The following is a 15,616-nucleotide window of genomic DNA, read 5'->3' on the forward strand; positions in this document are numbered from 1 at the left end:
TAACAGACAATGAAACGGGCAAAGCAATTTGCTGCTGATCCCCCAGTTATTAAGTGCTACAGCCAGGTTTCTGGAACTAGCTAGTTGATGCTGTCAACCCACACACATTTGGCCGCTGAAATGGTGGGCACTACTCTTCCCATTTCCAATTCTCCCACAGTGGTATGGACACAGGACCCAGGTCGCCTGGGCACATTTGGAGCAATGTATGTACCTCAGTTATCTTGAATGGCAACAACTGGCATAGACCAGAGAACCCAGGGTAGTCCTCAGGACTGAAACCATTCAGCAGTTGGAACCGGATTCCCAGGCAGATCAGTGGTGAAGAATCAGCCTGCAAATGCAGGAGATGCGGGTTTGATCCCTGGGTCTGGAAGATCTCCCTTGAGGAGGAAACGGCTACTCACTTCAGTATTCTTGCCTGGAGAATCCCATGGACAGAGGAGCCTGGTGGACTGGTACACCGTTGTCCAAATATGAGTAGGTCTAGTTCTATCTTAAACGTCCCACACGCGTCTAGGTCCTAGGAAGGGAGAGGGCTTTAAAAAGGTAGATGGAAACCATGGTTTTCCTAAGGGCTGCCCGGCCTAGGACACAAGCACGATCCCTGGCGTGGGCCTCTGAGACATGACACAGCAGGAGTCCCTCTCCCTAAACTGCACAGCCCAGACTCCAGATGACCCAAGGAGAAAATGAGGCAAACAGCTGATGAAGCTGTCCGTTAACTGCGGCCCCACCTGCGCCCTGAGGCCGAGATCTGAGTAGATTAAGGCGTCAACAGTGCCGCGACACGCCACCCCTAGTCGGCTCAGCGGTTGGAGCACAAGGGTGGAGGGACCAGCCCCTAGCGCTGCGTTACGGCGCCCACCAGTGACGTCACGGGCAAGTGCCGGCCAGAAGCCCGCCCCTTCGGGTCACGTGAGGTCGCGCCGCCGGGACCACCGAAATGCTCTGCCCAGAAGTGCGCTGGGTGCCCGCGCTCGCTTCTGTGTGGGCTGTGAGAGTGCTTCTTGGGGTTCGGAGGGGAAGAGGGTAGGTTCTGGCGAGTTTTTCGTGCCAGTCTCGTCCGGCGCCGGCTTCCTCGTTTTCCTTAGCGCCTCGTCAGCACGCTACCCTGAACTCGCTTCTCTCTGACCGGATGCCCCGGCGTCTCGGCCTCACAGAAGCCGCAGAGATGGCTGCTGGGCCTCCTAGAGCCCCGGTCCAGACCTTTGCCACCGAGGCGTGATCCTCTTTGTTTGAAAGAAGTTGGCCCAACAGTTCCCCGTGGCCGGTACTGAAGTTTCTGATGTTTGGGGTCTCCTGCTTGCTTGGGTGGAGAGCCTCTTGGGGTCTCCCGTCCCCTGATAGCTCTTGTGACCCTGAATATTTTACTCAATCCAAATCCAGCCACCCTTGTTTCCTCTCCATAGGCACTTTTGGGAGTCAGTGACGTGGTCCCCATAAGCACTTTTTTAGGTTTTTAAATTTGTTCAGACCCAGCACTGTAGGGGCCGAATTCGCCATGTGTGTCTCGGTCCACTCGGTGTGAATGGTCCCAGGAGCGCTCTTGGGCAGAGGAGGCAGGTGGTGGATTGTCCCGAATACCAGCTAGAGCAATTCATGAGGAGGTGGGGGCCATCAGCCAGTGGAGGGCTGGTAGAGACTCCTGCCAATGCTGGAAATGAGACCGAAGACCGTGGGCGGTGTTGGTGATGTAGAAAAGGGACCATTGCGCTCATGGCTCTTCTTGTCTTAGTTTTTAAGGTTCTTGCTTTTCCAAACCGGGAAGAGTGCACAGAGCCAGGGGACATCAGCCATGCTCCAAACCACTTGGCCTCAGGTGAGCCTACCTTCATTTCAGTCTTAAAGGTCACGTTAGCTATCAGGTCATTAGGAAGGGACCGAAAAGGCCTAAGTTGGAGAGGCTGTGGTTTCCCCCTTGAATCCATCCCCAGGGCTAAGGTTGTAAATATGTTGTGGGGGAGGTAAGAGTCTTGTGTGTAGAGTGGAGAGTTTGGATATATAGGTTTAAGTAGAAAAGGGGGGACCCATGTCAAGAAATTCCCCCAGAACATGAAAATAGAGATAATTTGAGGTATTATATAAATAAAAGTTGTGTGCAGAGATATAGAAAACAACTTTGCCTAAAGGGAAGCATGTGGGGGTGGAGTATAAATTAGGAATATGGATTAGCAACAACAAAAAAATAAGGTTGCTAGGTGAGAAACCGCTTGAGAAAAATTCTCAATTGAAGAGATTGCTTCACAAATACTAGATGTATCCCAGAGAGACCTGCATTGTTCTTTCCATATGTGCTTTCAGACTAGGCACATAATGCTGAATAATGCAGACAGGTTCTCCTTTCTCATGGAGGGTACTTTTACCAAAAACAAGTTGATATCATAAGTACCTGTTGCTCAAGTACCGTGCTTCCTAACAGTGAGGGCCGCAGGTGGGCAGCATCAGGATCGCTTGAGTGCTTATTAAAATCGCCAGTTGCTAGGTGCCACCCTAGATCAGTAATCATCCTGGGTAGGAGGGTAGGTCGGTGTCAGGAATCTGTTGTAGCAGGTTCTGTGGGTGATTCTTATGCACCCTCTCAAATTTGAGAAGCCTCAAAGAAGCTCCCTTTGAAGGTGGTCGTCAGGGAAGCCCTCATGGAGGTGGTCACATGAGCTTGAGACCTCCTGAAAGAAGTAAAAATAGGCTGGAGAACTACTGGAGAGAGAGCCAAAGCTGAGCTTTCCAGGGAGTATAGCAAATGTGTCAGCCCTGAGGTAGGGGAGAAAGCTGGGTGTATTCTAGAGACAGAAGTTAGAGGAGGTAGTTCATTGTGAGGTGGGACAGTTAGGCACGTGTTTTGGAGGTCACTGTGAAGACTCTGGTCTCACTTCTGAGTTCAGTAGGAAGACCGTAAAGGATTTTAATCAGGACATGTGAAAGGGATGGATTTACATATCAAAAAGATTTTTGGCCCATAGTGGTGACTTGCTTGCAAGAGTGTGAGTCACTTAGGAGGATGTTGCAGTCCGGGTAAGAGGTTAAGTATTGGTGTCCCTGCTCTCTCATCTTTCTTTTTTTAGTAGACTCTTTTTTTTTCCCCAGTGAGAAATTTTAGGTTCATTGTATAATGGCGCAAAAACCACAGAGTCCCCAAATGCTTTCTGGCCCCATACGTGGATAGCCCATTATCAGAGTGGTACATGAATTCAACTGATGAACCTACATTGACATAGTCACCCAGAGTCCATAGCTTGCACTAGGGTTCATTCTTGGTGTTGTACATTCTGTGGGTAACGTGTATAAATGATGTGTATTTACTATTATATCATACAGTGTCTTTTCACAGGCTCTAAAAATCCTGTGTCCTGCCCTCCCTTCCTGGCAACTGTTGATCTTTTTGCTTTTTCCAAAATATTGTGTAGTTGGTATCCTACCTTTTCATGTTGGTTTCATTCACTTAGTAGTATTCATTTCAGGTTCCTGTGTGACTTTTCATGGCTTGATAGCTTGTTTTCTTTTTAGTGCTCTATAATACTCCATTGATTATACCACAATTTATTCACCTACTGAAGGACCATTTGTTTGCTTCCAAGTTTTGGCAATTGTGAATAAAGCTGCAGTAAACATCTTTGTGTTTGTTTTTGTGTGGCCATAAGTTTTTAGCTCATTGGGTAGATACCAAGGAGTATGATTGCTGGATTGTATGGTTAGAATGTGTTTATTCTAGTTTTATAAGGAGCTGTTAAACTGTCTTCCAAAGTTTGTATTTGGAAAAGAATGAGAGTTCGTGTTGCTCCACATCCTCACCAGTGTTTGGTGGTGTCAGTGTTTCGGATTTTGGTCATTCTACTAGGTGTGTTGTGGTATCTCATTGTTTTAATTTGCATTTTCCTGAACACATAAGTTGTAGAGTATCTTGTATACCTGTTTGCCATCTGTATAACTTCTTTGGTGACATTTCTGTTCGGGTCTTTTGCCCACTTTTTCATTGGGTTCATTTTCCTGTTGAGTTTTTAAGAGTTCTTTATGTACTTGGGGTAATAGTCCTTTGTTATGTGTGTCTCTTTAAATGTTTTCTCACTATCTGTGACTTGTATTCTCATTTCCTTGAAGTATTGTCCTTTTAAGGTACTGTTTAATTCCCCGTCATCTTTTCTTTCAAAAATGTATTTCCTTCAAAACCTTCTCAGCTCTATGATGAGTTACTTTTTTTCAGATGACTTTAAATGAACCTCAACTGCTGCATAAATCTCATTGATTTTTTTTTTTTTGGTGAAGAAGTTGATTTTATTGGAATCATAGGCAAAATTGGGGATTGACTTCTTTACAAGTTTGATTCTTCCCATTTAGAAACACTGTATAATTTATTCAGTTCCTCTTGTATTTATTTTAATAGACATATAGTTTTCTTCATCTTGGTTTTACAGGTTTTTGTTGGGTCTGTTCTTAGCTCTTTTCATATGAATGGCATCTTATTTTCTACCATTTTGTCTTTTAGCTGATTATGATGATACTTAGGAAAACTAATCATTTTGGTTCATTTATCCTATATCTAGGTAACTTAATGAATTATTCTGTCAGTTTTAAATGTTTTTCATTGTCTTGGGTCTTGGATATTTTTTTAAAAAGATAGCTATTTCATCTGCAAGCAAAGATATTTATGTTGCTTTTCTATATTTATGTGCCTTCTCCAATCTTTTTTAAAAAATTATTTATTTTTAATTGAAGGATAATTGCTTTACAGTATTGCATTGGTTTCTACCAAACATCAACATGAGTCAGCCATAGGTTTACCTATGTTCCCTCCCACTTGACCATCCCTCCCACCTCCCTCCTCATCCCACCCCTCTAGGTTGTTACAGAGCCGCAGTGTGAGTTCTCTGAGTCATACAGCAAATTCCCGTTGGCTATATGTTTTACATATGGTAGTGTATGTTTCCATATTACTCCCTCCATACCTCCCAATCTCTCCTCCTCCTCTACCCCTAGCCATGTCCATAAGTCTGTTCTCAATGTCTGTGTCTTCATTGCTTCTCTGCAAATAGTTTCATCAGTACCATCTTTCTAGATTCCAGTTTTAAGCGTTCAGTTCAGTCGCTCAGTTGTGTCCGACTCTTTGTGACCCCATGAATCGCAGCACGTGAGGCGTCCCTGTCCATCACCAACTCCCAGAGTTCACCCAGACTCATGTCCATCGAGTCAGTGATGCCATCCAGCCATCTCATCCTCTGTCGTCCCCTTCTCCTCCTGCCCCCAATCCCTCCCAGCATCAAAGTCTTTTCCAATAAGTCAACTCTTCGCATGAGGTGGCCAAAGTACTGGAGTTTCAGCTTTAGCGTCATTCCTTCCAAAGAAATCCAAGGGCTGATCTCCTTCAGAATGGACTGGTTGGATCTCCTTGCAGTCCAAGGGACTCTCAAGAGTCTTCTCCAACACCACAGTTCAAAAGCATCAATTCTCAGCTTTCTTCACAGTCCAACTCTCACATCCATACATGACCACTGGAAAAACCATAGCCTTGACTAGACGGACCTTTGTTGGCAAAGTAATGTCTCTGCTTTTGAATATGCTATCTAGGTTGGTCGTAACTTTCCTTCCAAGGAGTAAGCGTCTTTTAATTTCATGGCTGCAGTCACCATCTGCAGTGATTTTGGAGCCCCAAAAAATAAAGTCTGACACTGTTTCCACTATTTCCTCATCTATTTCCCATGAAGTGATGGGACCAGATACTATGATCTTCGTTTTCTGAATGTTGAGTTTTAAGCCAACTTTTCCACTCTCCTCTTTCACCTTCATCAAGAGGCTTTTTAGTTCCTCTTCACTTTCTGCCATAAGGGTGGTGTCATCTGCATATGTGAGGTTATTGATATTTCTCCTGGCAATCTTGATTCCAGCTTGTGCTTCTTCCAGCCCAGCATTTCTCATGATGTACTCTGCATATAAGTTAAGCAGGGTTACAATATACAGCCTTGACGTATTCCTTTTCCTATTTGGAACCAGTCTGTTGTTCCATGTCCAGTTCTAACTGTTGCTTCCTGACCTGCATACACGTTTCTCAAGAGGCAGGTCAGGTGGTCTGCTTTCCCACCTCTTTCAGAATTTTCCAGTTTATTGTGATCCACACAGTCAAAGGCTTTGGCATAGTCAATAAAGCAGAAATGGATGTTTTTCTGGAACTCTCTTGCTTTTTCGATGATCCAGCGGATGTTGGCAATTTGATCTCTGGTTCCTCTGACTTTCCTAAAAGCACTTTGAACATCTGTAAGTTCACGGTTCACATATTGCTGAAGCCTGGCTTGGAGAATTTTGAGCATTACTTTACTAGCGTGTGAGATGAGTGCAATTGTGCGGTAGTTTGAGCATTCTTTGGCATTGCCTTTCTTTGGGATTGGAATGAAAACTGACCTTTTCCAATCCTGTGGCCACTGCTGAGTTTTCCAAATTTTCTGGCATATTGAGTGTAGCACTTTCACAGCATCATCTTTCAGGATTTGAAATAGCTCAACTGGAATTCCATCACCTCCACTAGCTTTGTTCGTAATGATGCTTTCTAAGGCCCACTTGACTTCACATTCCAGGATGTCTGGCTCTAGGTGAGTGATCACACCATCGTGATTATCTGGGTCGTGAAGATCTTTTTTGTACACTTCCCATCACTTCATGGCAAATAGATGGGGAAACAATGGATACAGTGACAGACTTTATTTTGGGGGGCTCCAAAATCACTGCAGATTATGACTGCAGCCATGGAATTAAAAGACACTTGCTCCTTGGAAGAAAAGCTATGACCAACCTAAACAGCATATTAAGAAGCAGACACATTCATTACTTTGCTGACAAAGGTCCATCTAGTCAAAGCTATGATTTTTCCAGTTGTCATGTATGGAGGTGAGAGTTGGACCATAAAGAAAGGTGAGCACTGAAGAATTGATGCTTTTGAACTGTGGTTTTGGAAAAGACTCTTGAGAGTTCCTTGGACTTCAAGCAGATCCATCCAGTCCATCCTAAAGGAAATCAGTCCTGAAAGTTCATTTGAAGGACTGATGCTCAAGCTGAGGCTCCAGTACTTTGGCCACCTGATGGGAAGAACTGACCCATTGGAAAAGACCCTGATGCTAGGAAAGATTGAAGGCAGGAGGAGAAGGGGACAACAGAGGATGAGATGGTTGGATGGCTCACCAACTTGATGGGTATGAGTTTGAGTAAGCTCCGGGAGTTGGTGATGGATGGGGAAGCCTGGCGTGCTGCAGACCATGGGGTTGCAAAAATTTGGATTAACTGAGCCACTGAAATTATATAGTATCCCTGTTCAGGGTACATATGGCTGCAGCAAGGATTGCCTATGTGATTATCATTCCATTCAGACTCACAGATCAGTTGCCTCACTGTCCCAACAGCCTCAAATGTTTCTCCTCTGTCCTAAACGGTTGCCTCAATGTGGGATCTCACCCCTCCTTCAGTTCACCCCCAGGTGCAGTCCTCCTCACACTCCTCTTTTCCCCCCTACTTCTTTTGTCCTACAGAGTTTGCATGGTTTTATATATTCTTTTCTGGTGATCAGGTACTCCTGCTCGCTCTCAGCTGCTGTTCTATAAGATCGTCTGTGTCTGAAGGTGTATTCCTGATGAATCCATGGAGAGAGAAGTACTCCTTTTCTACTTATGCCTCCACCATCTTGGATCTCCTGAACATTCCTATTTTTAGTTTTTTAAGGAACCTCTGTACTCTTCTCCAGAGTCTGTATCAATTTACTTTCCCATCATCAGTGTAGGGAGGCTCTCTTTTCGCCACACCCTCTCTAGCATTTATTGTTGGTAGATTTTTAGATGATGGCTCTTCTGATCAGTGTGATACTTCATTGTAGTTTTGATTTGCATCTTTTCATGTGCTTCCTGGCCACTTGTATGTCTTCCTTGGAGATGTCTGTCTAGATCTTCTGCTCATTTGTGATTCGGGTTTTTTTTTTTTTTTTTTTTTTATTGAATACATGAGCTGTTTGTAAATTTGGGAGATTAATCCCTTATTGGTAATATTGCTTGCAGATATTTTCTCCCATTCTGTGGGTTTTTTCTGTGCAAAGGCTTTTGAGTGTAATTAGGTCTCATTTTCTTCTTTCCATTACTCTGGGAGATGAATTGAAAAAGATATTGACACGATTTATTTCAGAGTGTTCTGCCTATGTTTTCCTCTTAAGAGTTTATAGTATCTGGTCTTATATTTATTTAATCTATTTTGAATTTATTTTTGTAGATGGTGTTAAAGAAAGTTCTAATTTCAGTTTTTTAAATGTGTAGCTGTAGTGGGACTATTTCAAAGGAGTGGCTTCTCTGCATGTAGTGTAAGCTGGTGGAGAAGGCTAGAGAGAAACTAGGGCGGGGAACATACGTGGTTGTACACATGTATTTTTGCTGAGCAGAGATAGGGAGAGTAGTTGGTGTACAGAGAATAAGGTGACAGGTTATGGGTACCCCAGACTTCCCTGGTAACTCAGCTGGTAAAGAATCTGCCTGCAATGCAGGAGACCCTGGTTCGATTCCTGGGTCAGGAAGATCTGATGGAGAAAGAATAGACTACCCCCTCCAGTTTTCTTGGGCTTCCCTGGGGGCTCAGATGGTAAACAATCCGCCTACAATGCAGGAAACATGGCCTTGATCTCTGAGTTGGGAAGATCCCCTGGAGAAGGGAATGGCTAGGACTTCAGTATTCTGGCTTGGAGAATTCCATGGACAGAGGAGCCTGGCAGCCTACAGTCCTGCCAGGGGTTGCAAAGACACAACTGAACAACTTTTAGTATGGTATGTCAGGGCAGCTGATGCTAGAGAGACAGCTCCATGGAGACAGGAACATAAGAGGTTGATACAGTTACAGCCCCTGATGAGCCCCTGATGCCAGGCTTTGAGGTTTAGAGCTGCAGAGCTGAGCAGGTAGGAAGCCTTGGTGATCCACATTTGAAGGTGGGAACCAGTGCTCTTGTCCATAGAACAGACCTTCCACGGGGCTCAGAGTCACAGACCTTGGCAGGTCTGTTTCTTCCCTGAAGCTCATACTGGCCCCCTCTGGCCCTCACTCAGAGCCTGAGCAGGAACCTGTTGTTTCAGGAGCCAGTGACCTTTGAGGACGTGGCCGTGTACTTCACCCAGAACCAATGGGCCAGCCTGGACTCTGCGCAGAGGGCCCTGTATAGGGAGGTGATGCTGGAGAATTACGAAAATGTGGCTTCCCTTGGTAAGATCTCTCAGTGGCCCTCTGATAGTTGGTCTTCCTCAGATGTCTTGGGAGTTCTAGTAGTCCTCAGGGTTCTGTGGAGATGCTGGGTGGGGAAATCCCAGGTTCCCCTTGGCTTTGAAGTTGGACTTTATTCCTTCCCAGGGAAGAGCGTGGTTTTGGACCCTGAGGGAAAGGACTCTTGGGGTGCCCCCAGGAGACCTCAGTTCCTCCGTCCTTGCAGTGTGGTGGATGTGGGCCCTCTCCTGTGTGCAGGAGCCTCCCAGGATATCGGTACATTCATCCTTCCTGAGGGGATGTCCTTTCTTCTGAGTCAGGGCGAGCTTGCACTTCCTCCCTGGGGAGAATCACTGTCTCCCTGATCTTTGCATGGAGTCAGTTTGGACCCCTTCCTCAGAACCCCTGTGTGGCTCATTGGTCCCCCAGGCAGTCCCCTTCTCCCCCCAACTCAACTCGCCTGCCTTGGGGTGGGCAGAGGGATCTCAGTAACAGCTCTGGATGTCTCCCCTCAACTTGTCTGTCTCTCTGTCTTGTTGGAGTAGTGTCTCCATTCCCCAGACCTGATCTGATCTCCCAGCTGGAGAGAGGGGAAGCTCCATGGGACCCCGATCCCTGGGAAGCAGAGGATTTGAGAGGCATCTGTCCAGGTGAGTAAGGGGACTTAGCACCTTCTGGTTTTGCCTTCCTGGTTTACTGGAAATGTTTCTTCTGCAGTGGAGAGCAAAGCTCTCTGTAGCTGACCCTCTGACCTGTATTGAGTTCCCATCCCAAACCTGTAAGGACAGTTTTCATGGCAGGGTGGTAGGGTTTCAGCTATACTTTAAAGAAGGTGTGATTCTGTGCATCAAACTGATTGATTTGTACCATAGCTATGATTTTATTTGCCTTTTTAGTGTTTATATAATTTTTAGTATTTTAAAGTTCCTGATGCCATAACGTTGTGGTTTACAATGAATTTGTTTTAAATGGGGCCATAGAGGAAAGGGCAAGAATACTACCCCACTGAACACACACACCCACTTACCCTAAAATTTCCTAGAATCTTTGCTGATGAGTTAGTCCTGGGAGGTTTTAATTATTTGGGTTTTCTTTACTCATTCCCAGGTAGCTCAGATGGTAAAGAATCTTCCTGCAATGTGGGAGACCTAGGTTCAATCCCTTGGTTGGGAAGATCCCCTAGAGAAGGAAATGGCAACCCACTCCAGTATTCTTGCCTGCAAAGTCCCATGGATGGAGGAGCCTGGCAGGCTACAGTCCATGGGGTCGCAAAGAGTTGGACGTGACTGAGCGAATTCACTTTTCTTTGCTTTAGGAAGAAACTTTCCAGGCCTCACTTCTCACACATATTGTGATACTGTAAAAAGTGGTTTCTTCAGCAGTAAAACCACGGTGGCCTACAGTTCTCCAATCAACTTGTATTCCCACTGACTTGCTGAAATAATCTTTTATCCCAGAATGTTATATGAAATATTTAAAAGTAGAATTGTCAGGCTGTTATTTAGAATTCAAAATTGGGGGTGGTTTCCTGGCTTCCAGGTGGGGCATTGGGGTCCATCGTTTCTCTGTTTGTGTTGCTGGGCTTCTCAGCTGCTCCCCTTCATCTCACCGATGTCTTATCCCTCCCTGAGGGTCTCCCTCTCTCTCTCTTTTGAAGCCTGTTTGCATTTCGTGCTGGTCCATCTTACCTCACCCATTCTTTTTTCCCCTCCTGCTTCCTTTCCTTCCCACTCTTGAAGTTCTCATTTGCCCACCTCACCTGCCCTGGTTCATTGCCCAGCCCTTCCTTATAAGAGGCACTTCCTGGACTGCAGTGTCATCTTTTGTCCAGTTTATGCTGTTGTTTTCCTTTTTCTCTCTTATCCTCTCTTATGGAGGCTCATAACCATCTCATGGGATATTTTTGGAATATCGCATCCTACGAGAGAAAACCAGGACCACTGCATCCCATTCCTTCCAGTTCAGTAACGAGGAAACTTGTGGTTTCTTTGGTCAGGTGGTGAGAGGGGCATCAAGACAGAAGAGCCAGCGGTAGCGCAGCAAGCCTCCGAGGGCACAGAGGCCCACGGCAGGCCCGTGGGAGGGCTTCTCACGAACGTGTCTCAGCACTTGGATTTTGAAAACAAGGCAATGTGGCAGACTTTCAGTCTGAATCCCAATCTGATACTTCGAGGCGGCATGAAGTTCTACAAATGCAAAGAATGTGGGAAGATCTTCCGATATAACTCACAGCTCCTTCGGCATCAGAGTAGGCACACTGGGGAAAAGCCCTTCAAGTGCAAGGAGTGTGGCAAAGCTTTCAAGTCCAGCCAGAACTGTATCGTACATGAGAAAAATCACATTGGCAAAGGACCCTATGAATGTAAGGAGTGTGGCAAAGGTCTGAGTTCCAAAACCGCCTTGACTCAGCATCAGAGGATCCACACGGGGGAGAAGCTCTATAAATGTAAGGAGTGTGGCAAAGGTCTGAGTTCCAACACTGCCTTGACCCAGCACCAGAGACTACACACTGGGGAGAAGCTCTATAAGTGTAAGGAGTGTGGGAAGGCGTTCACCCAGAAGATCACCTCCATTCAGCATCAGAGAGTTCACACCGGAGAGAAGCCCTATGAGTGTAAGGTGTGTCGGAAAGCCTTCAAGTGGTACCCCAGCTTTCTTCAGCATCAGAAAAGGCACCGTGTGGAGAGGCCCATCAAGGCTTTTGGGCCGCCCCTGCTGCGTCCCCAAGGCCCCTCTGCATCCTTAGCTCCTGGGTGTCTCCCGGGCCTGGGCTCTACTCCTGTGGCTGTGGCCTTGCCACACACCATCCTCATTCCTGCCTCCGGGCCCATGTTCATGCTGCTGCCCGCCTCTGGGGTTCTTTCTTCCCCTGTCCAAGTAGTTCGTGTCTTCCAGGGTCTTCCTCCTGCTGTGAAGCCTTCCCCAGTTATTCTGACCCCTTCTCCTCACCCCCGTGACCTCTCTCTTGGCACTTCTCTGGCTGTTACAGCAGATGTCTAACCTACTTCAGCTTGAACTGTAGCTTTTACACTGTACTTGTGTTCCAGCTATTTGAGCATAAACCCCATTGTAATCGAGATACATCTAAAGACTGTGTTATATACAATATATTCTCTTCTGGGTAGAAAATGGAAACACTTGACTTTCATATTGGTCCCTTTCAGACTTGAACAGTAATGACCGTATCTGCATCATGGGGCTGCTCGTGGGTGAAGTGCTGGTAGGACGCTGTGGTGAATTAGGGATGTTTGAGAGAAGATATCCCCATGTCAGGCCCCTGTGATGTGAGAGAAGCTGCCTGGGAGAAACAGGAGGCATGTGAGATCTGTCAGAGTTTAGAATTGGCCTGAGTTTCCAACCAGGGCCTTTAGAAATGAATGCAGGTGGTTCAGTGGTTGAAGGTTCATGGTGTCTTCATGCAGTGGAAGTTGGGTTGCCTTTGACACAGATCATTGAGGATCTCGTACGTCTCTGCAAAAAATCATGCGGAATAACCAGTTAAAAAACATGTATTGGGCTTCAAGGGTGGCTCAGGGATAAAGAATTCACCCTCAATGCAAGAGAAATGGGTTCAGTCCCTGGTCCAGGAGATCCCACATGCTATGGAGGAAGTGAGCCCCTGTGTTGCAGCTACTGAGCCCACCTGCCTCAGCTACTGAAGCCCGAGAGCCCTAGAGCCTATGCTCTGCAACAAGAGAAGCCACTGCTGTGAGAACCCTGTGTACTGCAACCAGAGAGTAGCCCCTAATTGCTGCAGGTAGAGAACAGCCTGTGCAGTAAGAAGACCCAGCACAGTCAAAAAAAATACATGTACACAGTGATAGCAATTATTTATATGATTGATAGGAATCATGTCTTGAAACATGAAAGGTTTTTTATTTTTTAATCTTTAGTTTTGCTCTTGATATGTAGTTTCCTTTTACCTTTGGTTTCCTAAGCGCACACACACCAAAGCATTCATCTTTGCTCCACCCATTGGGTACATTTTTCTTGGTGGGCGTTCTGGTTTGCTGTTTGCAAGCATTGGTTTCTGCATTTCCTTTTCTCCAGATAGCATAAATTATGAGTTTGGCAAACTACTAAAGAAATAGGAGCAGAAGATTTGGGGGAAATCTGAATATGCCTGTGTAATGTTTTTAAAATAATTTTTACTTATTTATTTTTGTTGGCACTGGGTCTTCACTGCTGCCCTGGGCTTTCTCTACTCGTGGTGTGCGGGCTTCTCGTTGCAGTGGCTTCTCTTGTTGTGGAGCACGGGCTCTAAGTGTGTGGGCTCAGTAGTTGTGGCACGTAGCCTTAGTTGCCCCACATTGTGTGAGATCTTCCCAGACCTGGGGTCAAACCTGCAGTCCACCAGGCTCCTCTGTCCTCCACTGTCTCCTGGAGTTAGCTCAAATTCTTATCCATTGATCGGTGAGGCTATTTAACCATCTAATCCTCCACCTTCTTCTGCCTTCAGTCTTTCCTAGCATCAGGGTCTTTTCAGTGAGTTAACTTGGTGTCAGATAGCTAAATTATTGGAGCTTCAGCTTTAGCATCAGTCCCTCCAATGAATACTCAGGGTTGATATCCTTTAGATTGACTGGTTTGATCTCCTTGCAGGTCAAGGGACTCTCAAGAGGTTGTGACAGGTTAGTGAAGTAGAACTTTGGATCGTTCTTGCTTTTGACTTTAGATGAGGTCTTTTATAACTATGCAAAAGACTATGTGAAGTAATTCCTGGGAAAAGAACTGAGTTATGCATTACAGGCACACCTTATTTTATTGCACTTCATTATATCTGTTTTGCATATACTGTGTTTTTTACAAATTGAAGGTTGTGACAACACTGCATTATTGGAAAATGGCTAAGATATTTTAGCAATAAAGTAATTTTTAATTAATGCTGTTCCTCTTTTTTTTTTGACATAATACTATTACACACTTCACAGATTGTAGCGTAAACAACTTTTATATGCACTGGGAAACCAAAAAATTCACGTGACTTGCTTTCTTGCTGTATTTGCTATATCATGGTCCTCTGGAACCAAACCCACAATATCTCCAACATATGCCTTACTAGCACTGTTGTGCTGTGCTTAGTCACTCAGTGGTGTCCAACTCTGTACCCGCCAGGCTCCTCTGTCCATGGGGATTCTCCAGGCAAGAATACTGGAATGGGTTGCCATGTCCTCCTCCAGGGGATCTTCCCAACTCAGGGATCAAACCTAAATCTCCTGCATTGCAGGCGGATTCTTTACCATCTGAGCAACCAGGGAGCCCAAGAACACTGGAGTAGGTAGCCTTTCCCTTCTGCAGGGGATCTTCCCAATCCAGGAATTGGAACTGGGGTCTCCTGCATTGCAAGCGGATTCTTTCCCAGCTGAGCTACCGTGGAAGCTGGTAAAGTATTACCACAGATTTAAAGTAAATCCTTAAATGTTTATGGAAGGGGCCATACATTTTTTAAAGTTGTTTTTCTATCTACATGTTTCTCCATTGTCATTAGTGCTTCTTAAACTTTACCATGTGTCTCAATAACCTGGTATAGAAAGAGTAATTTTCTGGCCTAACTCTCAGAGATTCTGATTTTTAAAACATGTTTTATGAGAGTATAGTTGATTTACAATGTTGTGTTAGTTTCTGTTCTACAGCAAAGTGTCTGTGGATATCCATGGTGATGCCCAGACCTTTAGTGTGGACCATGCTTTGAGAGAGCTGCCTTGAGCAGAAGATGTCTGGGGCTGTACATTGATAAAGGGCTTGCCCTGTTAACTCAGTGGTCTTCAGGAAAGAGACCTCTAAAAATAGTTTGGGTGGTGTCACTTTAGAAGGAGAGAGAAAAGCAAGTGGAATTGGTCCATAAGGAAGAAGAGGGAAGGGGAAAGAGATCTGATGTGGCCTGTGGAGAGTCCTTGAGTTCTCACCTGCCAGGAAGTTCCTGAGGTGGACAGTGGCTACTTTTTGCTGTTTTTGTGGCTTACTTGCATGTTCACTGAAAGAGTGAGAAAATATTTTTTCTTATATAAAGTTAATACACTTTAAAAATAGCTCTTGGGTTAAAGAGAACACAGAGTGGATGCTGCAGATGAGTGGGACCGAACAGCAGAAGGATGAGATGTAGCATGGTCTATGGCATGTGGCAGAAGGTGGGGCTTGGAATAAGCTTTACAGTCTTGGATGCATTCTTTGTGTGAAAAGTCACTCAGTCGTGTTCTGACTCTTTGCAGCCCTGTGAACTGTAGCCCGCCAGGCTCCTTTGTCCATGGGATTTTCCACCAAGAATACTGGAGTGGGTTGCCATTTCCTTGTCCAGGGGACCTTCCTGACCCAGGGATCGAACCCAGGTCTCCTGCATTGCAGGCAGATTCTTTACCACTGATCCACCTGGGAAGTTTGAAGGCTTGCAGTTCAGAGTTGGGGATGGTGG

At 45.5% G+C, this 15,616-nt stretch overlaps 2 protein-coding genes across 3 annotated transcripts in view; both read left to right on the plus strand.

Annotated features, from left to right (window-relative positions):
• The first annotated feature begins 888 nt into the window (after positions 1-888).
• LOC109575837 (zinc finger protein 621) lies at positions 889-14,090 on the plus strand. Of its 2 annotated transcripts, none has more exons than XM_070776119.1 (5): positions 889-1,032; positions 1,739-1,822; positions 9,084-9,210; positions 9,753-9,857; positions 11,204-14,090. In XM_070776119.1, exons 2-5 carry the CDS (start codon positions 1,799-1,801, stop codon positions 12,205-12,207), a joined length of 1,260 nt encoding a protein of 419 aa, XP_070632220.1. In that variant the 5' UTR covers positions 889-1,032; positions 1,739-1,798; the 3' UTR covers positions 12,208-14,090. The 2 variants fall into 2 exon arrangements, with proteins under 2 accessions (XP_070632220.1, XP_070632219.1); XM_070776118.1 differs by having other exon boundaries at positions 890-1,273.
• Positions 9,756-15,616, plus strand: part of LOC139176064 (zinc finger protein 621-like) — a 50,003-nt gene continuing 44,142 nt past the window's right edge. The window contains exon 1 of the mRNA XM_070776117.1: positions 9,756-9,857. The gene's annotated coding sequence lies outside the window, so the exon portion shown is untranslated. The remainder of the gene's footprint in view (positions 9,858-15,616) is intronic.

This window comes from Bos indicus, chromosome 22 (assembly GCF_029378745.1).
Source record: "Bos indicus isolate NIAB-ARS_2022 breed Sahiwal x Tharparkar chromosome 22, NIAB-ARS_B.indTharparkar_mat_pri_1.0, whole genome shotgun sequence".
In the NCBI taxonomy this organism is placed as follows: domain Eukaryota; kingdom Metazoa; phylum Chordata; class Mammalia; order Artiodactyla; family Bovidae; genus Bos; species Bos indicus.